This window comes from Labrus mixtus, chromosome 7, assembly GCF_963584025.1.
Source record: "Labrus mixtus chromosome 7, fLabMix1.1, whole genome shotgun sequence".
Classification (NCBI taxonomy): Eukaryota; Metazoa; Chordata; class Actinopteri; order Labriformes; family Labridae; genus Labrus; species Labrus mixtus.
In genome coordinates this window covers 18,595,991-18,613,987 of record NC_083618.1, presented here as the reverse complement: position 1 = coordinate 18,613,987, position 17,997 = coordinate 18,595,991, and the positions used below count along the sequence as shown (strand labels likewise).

General features: G+C 36.5%; 1 protein-coding gene across 6 annotated transcripts; it reads left to right on the top strand.

Moving 5' to 3' along the window:
- The first annotated feature begins 532 nt into the window (after positions 1–532).
- On the top strand, positions 533–17,206 carry igfn1.4 (immunoglobulin like and fibronectin type III domain containing 1, tandem duplicate 4). 6 transcript variants are annotated; one of them, XM_061043411.1, is made up of 26 exons: positions 533–606; positions 3,615–3,705; positions 4,899–4,931; positions 5,421–5,543; positions 5,753–5,892; positions 6,703–6,802; positions 7,043–7,124; positions 7,217–7,409; positions 7,608–7,721; positions 7,994–8,162; positions 8,309–8,581; positions 8,734–8,976; positions 9,304–9,348; positions 10,128–10,160; positions 10,243–10,305; positions 11,795–11,910; positions 12,157–12,298; positions 12,387–12,680; positions 12,898–13,200; positions 13,510–13,689; positions 13,785–13,913; positions 14,016–14,095; positions 14,260–14,452; positions 15,360–15,656; positions 16,223–16,549; positions 16,643–17,206. In XM_061043411.1, the coding sequence occupies exons 2-26, from the start codon at positions 3,660–3,662 to the stop codon at positions 16,645–16,647; spliced, it is 3,723 nt and encodes a 1,240-aa protein (XP_060899394.1). In that variant the 5' UTR covers positions 533–606; positions 3,615–3,659; the 3' UTR covers positions 16,648–17,206. The 6 variants fall into 6 exon arrangements, with proteins under 6 accessions (XP_060899394.1, XP_060899392.1, XP_060899395.1 ...); XM_061043409.1 differs by having other exon boundaries at positions 10,125–10,160; XM_061043410.1 differs by having other exon boundaries at positions 590–606; positions 3,643–3,705; positions 10,125–10,160.
- The last annotated feature ends 791 nt before the right edge of the window (positions 17,207–17,997 follow it).

The window sequence follows — 17,997 nt, the reverse complement described above, 5'->3', positions numbered from 1 at the left end:
CAAAACTAATTGACCACTGACAAATTAACAGTCAACAGAATGATCAACAACAACAAAAATTGCAAAATGAAATCCAACTTAGAATCTTTTCATGCACTGTTTTGTCTGAGGAAGTAAAAGTAATCTGCAAAGCTTGTAAAGATTGCCTGAAAGGGAGAGTGTAGAATCTGGAGGGACTTTAATAAAACAAAGTCAGTTGAAAAGTAGAATATCACCAAAGCAGAGTACTAGGGGCTCTTTAAGTCTGCTAAAGTCATAAAAAAATGGCCAAATTCCAATTTTTCTGAGAAACAAATGCTTATTACCAAGAGCACTCTCAATGAAACCCCTTTATTGTTTAAGAAGAAGAAGCAACAGTCATGGTTGTCCCATGTTCTTGTATCCAACCTAAGCTTTTTGTCCTCCCCCTAGCTGGAGGTTGTGATTTATGTCATAAACAAAAAACGCAATCCCCTTTCTGGGCATGCACCATGTCTGACACATGGATGCTTGTCACTTCGTCATAGGCATTCCTCTAAGGACTTAATAGCTTGAAGACCAAGGAAGCCACACTCAAATATCAGACTGGGAAGCAGCACCACTCAAGAGGATCCCGGGAGTGAAGAGGTAAGTTCATCCTTCATCTTACATAGAGCACCACTCTTGGATGGAGATGATTAGAATAAGAGTTTGCTTAAGTCTTTTACACCGCAATCATCCTGTGGAGTATTTACCTGAAAACATCAGTTTAAAAAAGACACTGAGCTTCTGTTGATGTGGACAACTGGGAAAAGTGTTTCCCTTTAAACAAAACAGAGCTGCCTTGTTTCATCACTCTCATAGGTGACGCAGTATTTTACTTTTAATTTGTCATGGTAGCCTCCTTTATTTACTACTTTAATTTATTTTTATTTTTATTTAATTTTTAAACTTCGTTATAACCTAAGATGTGAAGGTTTTGCAGATTTAATTAAGTAGGGATTTCTTGTTGCAGAAAAATTTAAATATGTGTGAAAGATCATGATTAAACTCCACCAAAAACAACGGCTCCTGACAACATTTTAAACTATCAGTATGAGTTTGTATGATCCCTAAAAAAAAGATAGGAAATCCAAATAATTAACTTTCATTATTCCTTTAATATGTTGTGTAACATATAAACGGTGGATTAACAAACGTAAAAGCAATTTAAGACCGTTGATGCCTATAGGCTTTAATGACATATTGGCTGTATTTTTACCACCTTGTAGAATAAAAAAATCGGCTTTAGAAGCATCCTTCTTTTTATTAAACTTCTTACTTGAATTATAAGATTAAAAAGAATGCTGCAAAATTTCAGCTTCCCCTCCCAAGTTGTTTCAAGGGTTTAATTGATTCTGAAAAGGATACATTGCAAACCCTTAATATTATCTCTGTAATTAAAGCTAACTTGGTAATATCCCAAATTAAGCAGCCTCTCTTAACTACTGCCACTGAGCAGCATTAACGCTGTTTCCATAGATAGCCACATGCTTCCTTAACATGCCCTCAGAAGAGTCTTGCTTTTGACCATTTTTATGATGCTCTCACTCTCTGAATGTTCTGTCCCGTGCAGTATTTCAGCAGTGGATCATTAAGCAGCTGGTATAGCCTTTACAGAAACATGCAACACAGCCAATATGAAACCCATAAAACAACAAGCATGAATGCAATGTTTGCTCATGACCCAGTCAAAAGAACCCAAACAAGTCTTAAGCAGCCTTAAAACTAAATCAATGTATTTGTTTAGGGCAAAGGAAATGTACTTCTTACGTCTTACTGTCGACATTGAAGAACACATGGTTTGGTGGCAAAAATAAATCAAAGTTGAAAGCCTGCAATTTGTAGTCATGTGAAGTGCAAATCATATTTAGGATACAGAGTATACAGTTACAGCATAATTATAACACTTTTAAATGTTATACTATAAATACACTGATTTTTAGCTTTATCTAAAACCCATTTTGTTGAAAAAACTATGAAAAGTGGAGTGTTGTATTAAAGATCACATACTTGTCATATTTTGCACCTCAGACCACTACAATAAGGTGATATCCAGTGTTTTAACTTGCTATACTGAGCAGGTTCCAACATAGGATGAGTCAGCCATCATGTCAGCAGTGATTTACAAGCATATTAAGAGGTTCGGGATGGGATGTTCACAGTTTTATGTGGCATGTGACTGATCAGATTACAATCCAGTTTGCTCATCTTACAACAGCCATGGACCATTGACATCCTAGAATGTCAGCCACCTAGACTGGGTAGTGCTTACTTTCTGCATATATTATATATGTGAGGTTATGAATGGTCAAACATGTCCAAAATAAAAGTTAAATTATGTCAACCTTATCATTAATACTGTGGCAGTAATTTTGAAGCAAATCCAATTATGCTGATAAATTCTCTGTTCATTGTCCTTATAACGTTCATAGTACAAATGTGCGCACAAAGTTTAATTTTGTCAATCATAAACCTCATGCAATTTATGAAGTTGAAATATTCTCTATTGGTTAAAGTGAAAACGGGCTCATGACATCCTTAAAAATCGGGTAGAACTATGTGTGTCTTCAAATTGCACAGTTGAGTATACATTAAATCAGCAGTATTTTGAAAATATTAGATTCTATGACCTCATGGCAGGAAGCATGAGTAGGTTATCAGCAATGCTTGCAATGCAGTGTACCGACAGTAAAGTCAGTTGGTCAGTCGGTCATGCAGCCTGTCTATCAGCTAGTAGGAGTAACGTGTCTGCCTATTCTACCTTAAGGTGTAAGGAGATTTACACCTTTTTTCCACACACTGTTCTACAATTAGATCAGATGTGTATAGCTCAGATCACGTACAGAGCATAACCCAGTCATGCATTACCTCTGTAAATGTGCAGACACATCAAACTGTTAATAGCATGTAGTGGTGGTCAGCAGGGCTGATAGTCATAACTGGTCTTGTGACAAGATAATGTTTCCATTGTAAAGATTTGAAGAGTTCAGAAAGCTCTTGCCATGTTTGCTTTAAGGAACACATTTACAACCAAAACCCCTAAAGGACAGACCCTGACTTCAAGGTTTTGATCAATTTAATCAAACATGAAAAGTTTGTCTGTGTCCGCTAATCGGCTATTTAAGGCCTTTTTTTTCGCAGACATAAAACAATATAGAATTATCAAGGTCTTAATAAAATTTCCTCCCTGGTGTCATTGAGATAGCCCTTTAACAAGAATGGGATGGGCAACAAGTCCATCTGGTGCAAAATCATAAAAATGCACAATTTTTATGTTATTGCAAAAGTCATAATATGTCATTGTTATTTAAATGTTTCATGTTTCAACTTTTAATTAAAATGTTTCATGTCTTCAAGCTAGTCAGCCAAACACTACAAACTTATGCATGGACGTGTCCAATAATGAATAGGTCGGATCAAATTACACAAACAAAACCTGCCTGAGGCAACTTCCTGTCATACAGGCCTCTACCTCATCTGAATCCCTAAAAAACACACTATTTTAAGTCATTGTTGTAAAAAAAAATGAACTTGAGAGCTACCTTTCTTTTCTACTTGTGGTATTTGAGTATATCAGTTTAGCATTAAATACTTCTGTCAATCATTTATTACAGTTGGGGAAATCTTTCTGAATCCATCCAGGAAACAAAAGATCCAAGATGTTTCGAAGATCGGTTGTAACCGATGGGACAGCCACTGGCCAAGGTAAACATTTTACTGCAACCTTATTTTCTTTATTAAGCACAAATGAGGAAAATGTATATCAAGCAAGTGTGGCAACCAAATATCACAACAGCTTTTCTCTAATTGGGTACTCTTTAGGTCAATTTGAAATGTAGAGGTCACAAGTAACCAAATAATTTTTTGTTTGTGCTGTTGTTACAACATTCCAACTTTCCGAACTTAAATCATGTGAACAAACTGAAGTCAGAAAAACGACTTCCCAACTCGGAAACATGGACCACCCGAGCAGCACCCGAATGCAGCAGTGAGCTTCTGATAATCAAAATAAAAGCTTGCATCTGATTTTGTTGACTAAAATATCTTCTGTTTTCGTCAATTAAAATGATGTGCAATTTTAGTCAGTGACTAAATGACTAAATTAAATCAACATCAAATGACTAATATCTGACTAAATATAAAAGGACATTTTCGTCAGGAGACTATGACTATGACTAAATTAGAAAATGGTGTGAAGATTAATACTGCAGAGAATACCTTTAATTGATATCAACCATGATACCTAAAGAAACCTTGTCTTTGATGTATTTTTGTCTTAAGGCAAACACAAAGAAATCAGTACAACATTCTTTATAATTATGTCAATTAAGGGTTACAGCTGACTAAATGGGTATGGTACATCAATTTGACAATCGGCCTGAGTGTATTTTGCCTCTCGCCCATTAGCAGGTTGGATCAACTCCAGCCCCTTGGGACACTGTCAGGATAAGCAGTAAAGTTAATGGATAGATGATTTATATTGGTTATAAAGCTATCTTGATAATTTTGGTCCTCTTAACAGAATGTGACAAAGTAATAAGATGGTACATTTCCAAGTGAGACTCTAGCAGAATTGACAGAATGGGGTCAGCGATTATACCTATTTGTGAATAAATCTAAATAAAACTGTACATATTTCAAATAAATAAATACATTTGAATCCCATATTTTTCAACACACATATGACAGGTGAAAAATGCTGAAAATATTGCAAACTGTCTTACCTGTACTGATGTGATTAAGCCTCATGCACATCGGACAATTAAACGCACACAATGCTGGTCTAGTATTTATTTTTCCCAGACCATCAGTTTTAGTTATTTAAGCCTAATCCAAAATCTAATATTAATACTATTCTGACATATGCTGTAAATGCTCTTTAACATGTTCCTTATCAGGTCCTGCTGATGACAATTGCTATGGTAAAGAAGGTAGGCTTAGGGGACCGGAGAGAAGCCATCCACAGCTATCTTTTCCCCTCAAACTGCTTGCAAAGGCATGAAGAACTGATGTGCAATGGATGTTTAAATATGCAGAATGAGCGTACATGCCTCTATTCTGTGTGTGGATATATAGGTGCATCATTACATATCAGTTCTCAGGTTGAATTTGAGGCATGGATTCCCAAGGGAAAAAGGTTAATGTTAAAGTGATTGAAATGTTAATGAATTTAACATGAGATACAAGAGAGCCTTATACACCAGACCTGAATAGATATAGACTAGACTGGAAGAAACTGATCGAGGGAGTAACATTAAACATTCTAATATGTCATGTATTAGAATGGGGTTTAGCATGGATTATGTGAGTGATACATTGATTACAGACCAATTAAAGTTTTTGATACTTTGATAACATCATGGTCATGGTTTTCTTTTTTTCTGTTTTCATTGATGATGACATTACTTTTTTTAATGCAGTGGGGATCAAGAAGAAATCTAAGGTCCCTGGGGTTATGATAACACAGTTTATCGAGCCCCTGCCAGAGGGAATGAGTCATCCAGACTTCATCCGCAAGCCAATTGCTCTGACCATTCAAGAGGGTAAGACAGATAGCACAAGAATAATTACACAGAAATAAAATTAGCAGGAGAGAAATAGTACCCTTGTTGCATTTGCCTAAATGTTGTGAATACAAGCATCAAGTATTCTAATTAATATACTACATTAGGAGTACATTTTAAATATCATTCATTATACATAACAAATATTGAATGTATTTCCTTGTGACCTTTTCTGTCTTTTTCTACAGGTAAATTTGCTTTTTTCAAAGCCATTGTCACTGGAGACCCAACACCGACAGTAACATGGAGCCGAAATAATGGAGATGTGTCTGACACATCCAGATACCAGACTAAATATGATCCAACGTCCAATGAGCATACATTTGAGGCAAGTGATATGGGCTATCAAATCCCAGTGATCCTGTGCAGAAATATGCTGATGTACAGCAGTGGTAAAATTGGCAGAGACATAAATAGAGCGATTGAGACTGAAAAAAGAAGCAGCAGCTTTTTGATCACAAAATTGTAATCCCTGATTCTGCTTTGTCAAATACTTTTAAGAATAAGGAGAATGAATTAATTCTGAGAGAAGTACTTTCACAAAGGTCAATTGATGAAACATATGCAAATCAAGCATTTGTGGACAATCTGTATATTTGCCACAGTTTTTCAAATTGGTCTGTCATGTACACAATGACACAGGGAAACACATTTTATCTAAAACCAGTCTTTGTTGGTACAGGAGGAGTTGAGCAAGTATGTTAAAATCAAATATATGGTCAGGTTAAAATCTACATCTGCACCTAACATCATGAAGATAATTAAACCTGAATAGGGTAGCAGGTTGATGTTGAGCTGATGCTTGACATTGACTTGTAATAATTGACTAATTATGGTAACTTGACTGCACAGACAACACGAGCACCTGTACATAAATCATCATGATAACTAACCATAACAGTATTTGGCGTGTATTTTCACTTTACAGTTTGACTCCTGGCCCATCTGTTTTTATTGACGAGGCAGGGTTTATGAGCTATATCGCAGCCAGTCATCAGGGGAAGATCTAAATCTTTTGGCTTCCCTCAAAGGAGGCTGTTGCTCTGCCCATCTTGATATACAGTGTATGGTACAAACTTTTGACAGAAGTAACTTATTAGTCCACTTTGTCATTTCTAATCTGTCTTATATCTTTTAGATGCCAAATGTTATGCCAGATCAAGCTGATACTTATAAATGTTTTGCCATAAATGAATATGGACAGGCCATTGTCACAGTTATTCTGAATATTATTGAAGGTAAGGAATGTTTTCTTACTACATAAATGTATCGGTTATATTGTGCAGTCATTCAGTGTTTAAACCTGAAAAAAAAACAATACAAAAATAAGCATGCTAAGATTTAACATTGAGTTTTGTCTTTACTACCTCATGCTCATGAGTATATTGCACTCAACTGAGTAACTAATACTCTACAGTCTCCATGTATGTTAATCACATGATCATAGTAACAAATTGAGCATCCTCTTCTGCATTCAGTTGGTTACAAAAAAAACAAAGCCCCTCAACCAGCAGCTGAAGCTACAAATGGAAATTTTAAGACCGTACTAAAAAGGAGAAGGTAGGTTTGTGTTTCACGTTTAAATCGTAATTCTTTCTTCCTTAGATTTTCTGTTGAACTTAAACTAAATGCTTTGCTTTATCAATTTCCAGCAAGATCCTTCCAAAGTCTGAGCAGTCCGAGAGAAAAGATGGAGAGATCGATCCTAAATTTTGGGAGCTCTTACTAAGTGCTGAGAAGAAAGACTATGAGATAATCTGTACAGAGTTTGGAGTGACTGACTTTCGTTGGATGCTGAAAAAACTTAATGAAAAGAAGAAGGAAAGAGAGGAAGAGCAAGCTGAGGTTTGTAAATTTAAATATCTTCATATTGATAGGTTTATTTTTTCAACCAGATCATAGAATTTAATATGGACTTTATATGGTACTCCAGATAAAATCTTAAAAAAGACTAATGCTAAAAGGTTCTACTGTAGCCTGAATACAAGCATTTACTTCTTTCTTACTTCTTACTTCATCTTACTGTGTTCTGTTTTGTCCCAGTTTGTCAGAAACCTTTCCAACCTGAAACCCATTCAGGTAAATGCAGATGGTACTGCATCCTTCGAGGTTGATATGGACCTTATTGAACCAAGTAGCTCCATTTTCCTGTACAAGGTATGTATGAAAAAAACGACTTTCATAACAAAACCATAAAACAAAAGAACAGGAAGTTATCAGAGACATCTTTTCATTTGACTTATTTACAACATGACCACTTGTGTACAACAATACAATGGCACTTCAGTTTAGGATTCATAAGGAGGATTCATATACCATTCTTTCCATTTTAAAGCAAATGAATGACATGCGACTGTTGCATTTGTATTTGCAAACTAGTTTCATTCTTACCAAAAGGAAAAATATAACTTTTCATATTTCACCCACAGGACGGAGTAATGGTTCCATATACGAAGGAGTTGGGAGACAAAATAAAGCACAACCTTAAACAAGTGGGGAAAAAGTACATTTTCAGTATGAAGGACCTTATGCCAGATGATGCTGGACTGTACCAGTTGGATGTAGAGGATGTGAATATGTTTTCCACTGATTTTAAAAGTAAGTTTTCCATTAGCACACCTGACAGGTTAGTAGCCCTTAACGCAAAGGTTGTTTGATGCATGACACAAAAAGCCTACTTTGACTTGATAACTACTATAGTTTACTAACTTAATCTACAATTAACCAATTGTTTTTTTCTCCAGTCCCCATGGTGGATTTCTTGGTGAAAATTCAGGAAGTGAAGGCAATTGAGAGAGAGGATGCTGTTTTTGAATGTGTCCTGTCAAATCCATTCTCCAAGATTTTGTGGTTTGGCAAGAATTTACCCTTGGAACAAGGGGAGAAATATGATATCCAGGTTTCAGAAGACAAGCTGATTCACCGTCTTGTGGTCAAAGACTGCATGGTGGTGGATAAAGGAATTTATTCTGCTTGTGCAGGAATAAAATCCTGCAATGCATGGCTCGTCGTTGAAGGTAAGACTTTTTTCTCCAGGAAAAAACTGTGATAAAACTCAATAATGAATAATGATAATGTTTTCTTATTAAATCAAACTGAGAAAGGATAATCATTGCTATAATCATTGCTAAAAGTGTGTGCTCACTGCAATCTATGACCCCTATTCTAGCTGATAAAGAGGTACCAAAGGGCAAAAAATCTGCCAGAAAAACCACAAGGGCAGGAGGTTCTGGTATGGATCTTCAAAAGGTTGCTCAAGAGCAACAAGTTAAATTAGTGAAAGAGAGAGAGGAGAGGAAAGAGCAGATTCAAATTGCAAAAGAAGCAGCTGCACCTCCACCTGAAACCCCTCCAGCGCCTGCACCAACAAAGCCTCCAGCCGAACCTGAAGCACCGAAAGACCCAGAACCAAGTAAGAATACTGACCAAAGGTTTATGAAGTATGAATTTTAATTAGGGTTAGCACCATGGTTAGCACACATGCTTTCATATGTGGATTTTGTATACTTGTAAATATGTTTTAAAAGTAGACCCCAGGGAGACTAGCTGTGCTCTGAGGTACTGCTAATGGGGATCTTAGCAATTAAACAGTAATTATCATAAAAACTGTATTGAAACTATGAACCATGAATTGTTTGGTTCATTTGTTTTTCTTCATTAGGTCCAAAAACTTCTTCACTATGAAATGAATATAATGTGCAAAGTTATATAAAATGTAACTACTTTTGATGGTTCACAGTTGTAAACGAACCACCAGTAGTGGAGCCACCAGTAGTAAGCCCAGGTAAGTGATTTGACCTGCTATTGTTGATTTTGATTTGGACCTGTTTAAAATGTTGTTGTTTTTTAACTGCTGCTGATGTCTCTGTAATGTTTGGCTTCAGTCATTCTCCTGTTCAGCTTGTTATGTGATTATTCACCATTTAAATGTTGGTATTACTAAACTGTGTTTAGAAAATATATATATACTGGTTCAATGAATATTCCAAGCACTGCAAGATAGTCTCGATCTGTGGTCTTTGTCTTTGGGATTGATTAAATGTTTATGTTTGGCCTCTGATGTTAATTCATGACGTGCAAGTTTTGACAAGAACATGGGAAGTTGTAGGTGCAAATTTTCTGAATTAGCAAAGTTTGGTAAGCCTGCCAATTAGCCAAGTATCATTATATTATTAGTTTTTTAATCGGTTTTTAAGATTATGTTTCCCATTATTCAATATACTTGTACTTACAGTACTTATATCTGCCTTTACAACAGCTATTTGGGGGCGTATATAGTTTTAAAAATAATACACTTTAAGAATATTTTGTTTTTGTTTGGACGAAAAAAATCCACAAGTTAAAATATCTGTTACAAAAAGTGATCATGCAATCTTACATTATAGCATTAAGACTAAAGTATTTCTACGTGACAATGGAAATTAGTAAGTCATAACCACTGTGTAACTTTGACATTAAAATCCAACTTAATGTTCCTATGAACTTTAGGCACACATTTTACCTGGTATCAACTACATAAAAACAGACACAAAGTACAAATCTACAATGTTTTCTCACCAGCAGCATCAATAACAACTGCTGAAGAACCAGGAAGTGGTAAGAGACAACAGCAGATCATTCAAAACTGAGTAATTTAATGAATGAAATGTTAATAGCTAAATAATGTTATTGATATTAGGCCACCCAACTGAGGAAGCCGGAGTTGGTGAAAGGCTTGATGAACCACTTGTGGATACAGGAGGTGGTATTAAATAATCAAAGTGTAATCATAACTCTGATATATGCAGGACTAATAAAATAATGTCCATTTGCATTATTAACAATAGTTGTGAGATTAACAAAATAATAACTAAGTAATCAAGAATATTTATATAATACCTCATTTCAATTAATGCATTGTAATTTATCTTAAATGTGGAGTGCGGAACTCCCTCCCCTTCTGCTTGTCATAGTCATTACACATACAGTGTTGATGTTTTTGATTCCTTTTCATCAGCCAGAACTCTCCATAGTAGAAAAGCTGCACCAAGGATTGTTTATGTCCACCTTGAGGACGATTGGTTCTTAATCAGCATGGTATGAACATGTTTGCCAATGGGCAAGAATTTAACAGACTTTCATTTATAGGAAATAGATCAGCACTCTAGTTTTAAAGGTCCCATATTATGCTTTTTCTGGTTTTATATGCTCTTTAGTATGTTTTCCAAGTGTCCTGTGCATGTTTAGGCACATCTATGTGCAAAAATCAAATTCTCCTACGTCCTCCTGTTAGCTGCAGCATTAGCTGCATGTAACGCTTGGTTCTAGCCCCCCTCAAATTTTTTTTGCCAGTGTGTCATCTTGTCAGTGTGATATCACTGATCTAAGCCCATTGGCTCGTTGTGGCAAGCCCAACAGCTCATGTTGCACGCCCATTAACTTCTGTAGCACGCCCACGATATGACGTAGCCTGCGGTAGCACAGTAGTGCTAAGGTGCTAATGTTTTTGCTCCCCTCTGAGCCAAAGTGGCTGCATTCCCAATATGGTAAAAGGGGCGTGACATTTCCGAGAACCGTGCTGAGCGACTGACCAATTACAGCAGAGCCGACAGGCCGACCAATCAGATCAGACTTGGCACACGTGGGGACTCTGAACGTGGGCACTTCAGTGCCTTAGAGAGAGAGTCAGAAGCGAGCCGGTGCATGGAGCGGCAGTACATGAAAACATACACTTTTTTCAAACTTTAGCTATTGTGAACATACTTTAGTAGGTATATAGATTAAATATACGAACCCCAAAAAGGGCATAATATGACATCTTTAAGACAAATGCCTTGGCATATATGAGAGGGTGTGAAAGAACAACAGGTATCCTTAAATAACCTCCATTTTTAATATATTACTACTGATCTAGAGCCTCTCACTGTTCAAACATGTCTGCGTCTTCTTGCAAAGTCTTGTGAACCACCTGGGATGTGTTAAAGTCTGAAAGCTTATTGTTTCCTGCTTGTCGTCATGTCTGCTTTTGTTGTCATTAACTCTTTGCAACTTGGCTTGTCCTTCATACTATAAATTACTTTCCTGTCCTTTCCTTCTTTTAATGTTAATGAACTCCTTTATTAATTTTTATTTAACAAACAAAGAAGTATTCAATTGCTCTTGAATATTTCTTTCAGCAAACATACTAAAATGAACGCTGCTCTATTAATATACGTACAAAATGGAGACTAACTTTGATTTTTGTTGTCCAGGGCCAGGAATTACCTGTGGGCTGTCCGATATTTACTGTCATCGTGGCCAGCCAGCTGAATTAGCGGTTGCGATGAACATAGAATGTGAGGGCACCTGGTTTAAAGATGGAGAGCAGGTAAAGCTCCATACACATCATAATTATGTGCATTATACAACTTTTGTGTAAAATTCACTTTTAAGTTAAGAGCTAAAGAACTTAGACTTTCCATCGCTAACACTGTCAAAATTAAAAACAACTGACTGTAAGACATATAAAGTAGCAAACGGTATTGTTTCTTTGAACAGGAGTCTGTTGTTCTTTTTGTAAAATGCACTGTAATGCAAAAATAAAACTGAGGTTTTTTGTTCTTGGATTTACTAGTTAAACTCAGGCGCTGGAATCACCATAACCAAAGATGGAACCTCTCACAAACTGACAATTCAAACCTGCAAAGATGATGACTCTGGAGTTTATCGTTTTGTATCAGGGGATCAAAGCACTCAAGGAAAGGTCACTGTTGGAGGTATGATTTTCTATGGTCATGACAGAATAAGATATTAAATGACATTAGTTGCTGTGCATTCAACTGAAATGCCCTGCTTGTTTCACAGGTGTTCCTGAGTTTGACCCTGATGACCTCCATAAGTTCTCCAAACCTGTGATCATAAGAGTGGGCCAGAATGCTGCTTTCAAGATGCCCTTTCCTCCTCAGGAGTCTTTGGTTGTCAGTTGGTTCAAGGATTGCACTGAGATTAAAGATGGAGGAGGAGTTAAAATTGTGAGGGAGCCAAATCACAGTCGGCTACTGCTCAGAGACTGTCTGCGGACAGACGCAGGGGAAATAAAGATCCAACTCAAAAACCCCTTTGGGTCTGTGGAGGCCACATCTAAGCTTATTGTGCTTGGTACGGTAACACAGAAAATCTGACAAGAAAAACAAAAACAGAAAAGAAAGTATGTTTCCTAGGAATGTTTACTGCTACATTAGTAGTAGAATGTTAAACATTAACACATTAGTTAATTACACATTGTGTTAATGTTAAACATTAACACAACATTCAACTTACAAAGCCTCACATTTGTATCAATCCTCTTAAAATATAACACCTCTTTTAACAACAGATCGTCCAGGTCCACCAGAGGGTCCAGTTGAGACGGCTGAATCCACTTCATCTATAATTGAGATTAAGTGGAATCCTCCAAAAGACGATGGAGGCTCCGCTGTCACCAACTATATCATAGAACGGCAGCAGGCAGGACAGTGTCTGTGGACAAAACTTGGGGATGTCTCAGCTGACAGGACCTCCTTCAGAGACAGGAATGTGATGCATGGAAAGAAATACAACTACCGCATCTATGCTGAAAACCCTGAAGGCCTCAGTGACACCCTGGAGACAGCTGATAGCATTATGGCTGGCATAATGAGTAAGTGTTAAAAAAAAACAAGTCTCATTTAGCTTCCCACAGCAGATCCCATGTTAACATCCCTCAGGCTGTAATAAATGAAAATACCTCTGGGTAGGTTTTAAGAGGGCTTTAAATCATTTATTACTCTTACTATTTTGCCCCTTTAGAAATCCAAACCTTTAATTTTTACTTGAATACTTGCTCTATCTGCAAGAGGAAAAGTTTGATAGAAATGAAGATGCCCTTTAATTATTCCACGTTTTTTATCACATCTTAATTATTAAATATGAGTTTACTGGATTAATTAGACTACTTGTTATTCCCAAGTTCTCTCCGGACCACCTGGCACACCACAAGTCGTGAGTGCCTCCAAGACCTGCATCAAGTTGACCTGGACCCCTCCAGAGGACGACAGAGGGGTACCAATCATTGGTTACCAACTGGAGAAACGAAAGAAGGACACAAATCAGTGGATCGCCCTGAATGCAGTTAATGAACCCATTGAAGGTTTGACATACAATTTGCACGTTCAAATATGTTTAATTTAAAAGAAAAGTTCCCTTCTTTTTATTCCTTTTTTTTCCCTTAAATCTTTTTTTCAGATGTGAAGTACGCAGTTAAAGATGTCACAGAAGGAACAGAGTACGAGTTCAGAGTTTCAGCAATAAATGAGTCAGGACCTGGGGACCTCAGCCCTCCCTCTGCAATGGTGTGTGCAAAGAATCCCAACAGTAAGTGGTTACATTTCTTATAAGTGGATAATAAACTATTAACCAGAGTTTCTATGGTTTGTTTACTGTCTGTAACTCTTGTTTTTGTGTGTTTTCATACAGTGAGACCTTGTTTTAAAGACCCAGAGGACTTTATTGTTGTTCGAGCAGGAATCTCTGCACGTGTCAAAATTTGCTATGAGGTAAGAACCTAGTATTTATTTTGAGGCTTTCCTTTATGAAGGGAATCCTTAATCTATCTTGTCAAGTCTGTACTTCATATCTTATTAAATATATGAGATCACTACACTGTCACTTTCTGTATGCATCAGAATTGATCTCATTTGATTGATATTGATCTATCCAGGCTGAACCTCCTCCCGAGATCACTTGGCTTAAAGACAATGAACCCATATCCCCATGGATAAATATCATCAATACAGAGGGAATGTCTCAGCTTGTTATTCCTTCATCAAAGCGCTCAGATTCAGCCATTTACACTATCATAGCCAAAAACTCAGTGGGTGAGGCTTCCTTTGACATTGAGGTTAGAGTCACAGGTAAGAACAATCAATATGTTTCCAAACTAAAATCAATGCAGATGTGTTGAGAAACCAGTAATGATATGTTTTAACAAAAACTACATATTTTAATCATGGTGTCCTGATATTAACTGTGTGTAATTTTCTTACTTTTTAAAATAAGGAATTCATCTATTGGTCATGAGTTATAGATTTCCACGTTGTTCTTTAACTAGCAGAGAACATCATTAAATAAACAGTGGATACTATTTTGATCATTAAATGCTGATAACATACCAATGTATAGAAAACCAAATGTCCAACCCTTTTTTACACTGAGCAATCTGCAAATGGAATGTGAAACATAATCCGTACAGAGTAACATGCAGAAATATTTCAAGATTAACTGGCCTGAAAATACAATCATGGAATAATCCAAATGGGAGTGAAATGCCTCTCAAGTAAGGTTAGATTAAATAAGGTTCCATTAGAAATTAATGAAGAGGGGATAGGACAAATGTCAAGCAATTTAAGGTTTATGTATTCTTAGAATTACCCTGGATCTTTATCTTTTCTGTTCTTTATGCGTTACATTAACGCCCAAGCTGGACTTAAATTAATTAATTAATTAAATGTATTTTCTTTACAAGCACTCTGTGACTAGGTTACATACACTGTAAGATTTTTTCTCATAGGCCACTGCACAGCTCCTACATTGCACCTTTTGTACATTTTGTGTTTTTTATATTTTACATTTTTTAATTATATTTAATATACTGTTACAGCTTTTTATACTGTATTATTTAAGTTGTTGATAGTTCTGCTTTATTTCCTTGTTAATTGTTTAGCACCAATACACCAAGTCAAATTCCTTGTATGTGTAAATGTACTTGGCAATAAAACCCGATTCTGATTCTGATTCTGATCTAATCCTATTTGTTTCTAGATGAACCCAAGTCTCCAGGACCAGTGGAGTTAGAGCAAACAGTCCATGGAAAAGTGTTGATATCATGGGCTCCCTCTCCGGACCAGGAGCTTGACGACCGCCTGTTCTACATGGTGTCTCAACATGACTCGAACACCAGAATGTGGAAGACCATAGCAGACCGCCTATTAACCAACACATATACTGCCAACAACATCCTTCCAGGGACAGAGTATCATTTCAGAATCTATGCCAAAAATGATATGGGTCTCTCAGATCCATCTCAGTCACCAACATGGGGCGTAAACAGCAACAGAGGTGGGTTATCGTACTTCTCATTCAAATGTATTTGTTGTTGCACCAATAGAGTTAACCAAACCCTACAGTCAGTGTCTGGCTAAGTGATTGGTTTCACTACATAATGACTGCCATCAATCACAGTTGAATATTTCAGCTTCTCTTTTTGAAAATGTTTATTTATTTATTAACCAGATGCAGACATTTACATTCTCAAAGTAACCATACACCTTACCAAACTATTTTAAAATACACAAAACAACAACAGTCCTTGACTTTTTTTATTCCCTGATCAGCCTCTTCTTTGGATGTAGTTCTGTGCATTCTTACCATGTGGCTCATTTTAAACCTAAAATTTCCTCAGCTGTTTTCAGTTCTAAACTGAATGAAAAACAAAAAAATGTCTTATCTCTTTCAGTACAAATTCTCTCTGGAATCTCAGATTTAGCATATATCCTAGTATTGTAGTGCTACTGCCCAAAATGTGTTTTTTATAAAACAAGATCAGGTTCTTAAGTACAAAGCCTTTACGAGATGGCAAAGGCTTTATGACAATGCTTTCCCTGTTTTCTAATTTCCCCCCCAAGTTCAAAATACTTCAAATGGAGGAAATTCAACAGAGGTCTGCTTCGAAAGGCCTCCATCCATTCTGGTCCCTCTAAAAGTCCATACACCGCCAAAAGGTTACCAACTATACATGACATGTGCTGTCAGAGGATGTCCTACACCTACTGTGTCATGGTACCTGAATGGCATCTGCATAAACTCAGACAACAACTACTACATTACCAACTCTTTCGGTGTGTGCTCCATGTACATTATGAGAGTCCGACCCAATGACAGTGGTGAATATAGAGTTGTCGCAGTCAACTCTCTTGGCAAGGCAGAGTGTTCTACTAAACTTATCGTCAAAGGTAAGGCATTTGACAGAAGGGTTGGCATATGAATAGACTACATGTTCTGTTTTTTCTTATAATGATCATTTGTATTTTTCCTTTTCTCCACAGATTAAAGTGGCATGAAGGCTTTGAGAGTGATTCTGGAAATTGTGAAAGTAGAATGTTTTCAATTACTTTGAACTATGGATTGAAAGTGTGACTGTTCTGTAAGGTTTTGGTTAAATCATTTAAAACTGTAATTTATTAAATGTATTTAAAATGCAAGTGATTTACAATTGTTACCCTGTTATTTAAAGTAATTACTTCGTAGCACAAGTGAAAATAGAACCTGTAGTACTACGAAAGTGGTGAGTGCCTCTAAGACCTGCATCAATTTGACCTGGACTCATCCAGAGGACGACAGAGGGGTACCAATCATTGGTTACCAATTGGAGAAACCAAAGGACACAAATCAGTGGATTGCCCTGAATGCACTCAATGAACCAATTGAACGTTTCAAATACTGCTTGCACAGTTGTTACCCTGTTATTCAAAAATAATTATTTCATAGTGCAAGTGAAAATAGAACTTGTAGTACTAAGAACTTGACCAGGAACTTATATAATATGGTAATATGAAAGCTGTCAAAACTGTCTTGCTCTTGTAACAATGGAAATAAATGTAACAAACTAATAGGTCTGTTTTTGTTTTTTCCGCTCACATTTATCACTATTTTTCCACTAAATTCTGTGACAGAATCAAATCTTATGTTTCTGTATTTGCAGTTGCACATGCACATTACATTACTACACGCAGACCCTATAAGAACAGAGGGCACACTATCCATATCCAAGGCCATCAATAAATTGCTATTTAAAGATCCTCAAATAAATAAGTCCTTCTGCATTCATGGTCTAATAACAGTTAAAAGGAAGAGCTGTCAGACAACAGTGTTTAACTGCCCTTATTTATAGATATGGAGAAAAGACTCATATGTACTTTGCATTCACCTTATACTCTACATTTGAGCGACAAGGCCAACATAAAACTAATTGCAGGGATTGCAATAGCATACTGTACATATGATGACCCAAACACAATCTTTACTTAGAAATAGACTCATCTCAGTTAACATACAGAGAAATGAAGCCTGTTTTATATGATTGCAGAATACTTGTGATGAGCCAAAAATGATGACAAAATTGTTCTTCATACATTAGTGCATGGGTGTTAATGTCCCTGCTTCATGTGGGAGTGTTGACTTTATTTCCTCTGGTATGTCAAAGGTAAAACTTGTGTTTATTCTCAACTTGTGTCGTCAAGCATTTTCTTACGTCATCAGTCTCTTTAATGAGGTCAGAGGGGCAATTTAAACCGTCTGGATTCAAGTTATGCTTGTTTAACCTTTGACAATGTGAACCCAAAGAATAGCATAGGGCATTGAGTCCAAAATATAATCACACCATCTTTTTATAATTCCATCA

Excerpts from the sequence above, each read along its gene's own strand:
- igfn1.4 (XM_061043409.1), top strand. The coding sequence starts at position 3,660 with ATGTTTCGAAGATCGGTTGTAACCGATGGGACAGCCACTGGCCAAG. Across the intron at positions 6,803-7,042 it reads TATTCTGAATATTATTGAAG|TTGGTTACAAAAAAAACAAA; the intron begins GTAAGGAATGTT and ends TTCTGCATTCAG. Across the intron at positions 9,349-10,124 it reads GCCACCAGTAGTAAGCCCAG|CAGCATCAATAACAACTGCT; the intron begins GTAAGTGATTTG and ends TTTTCTCACCAG.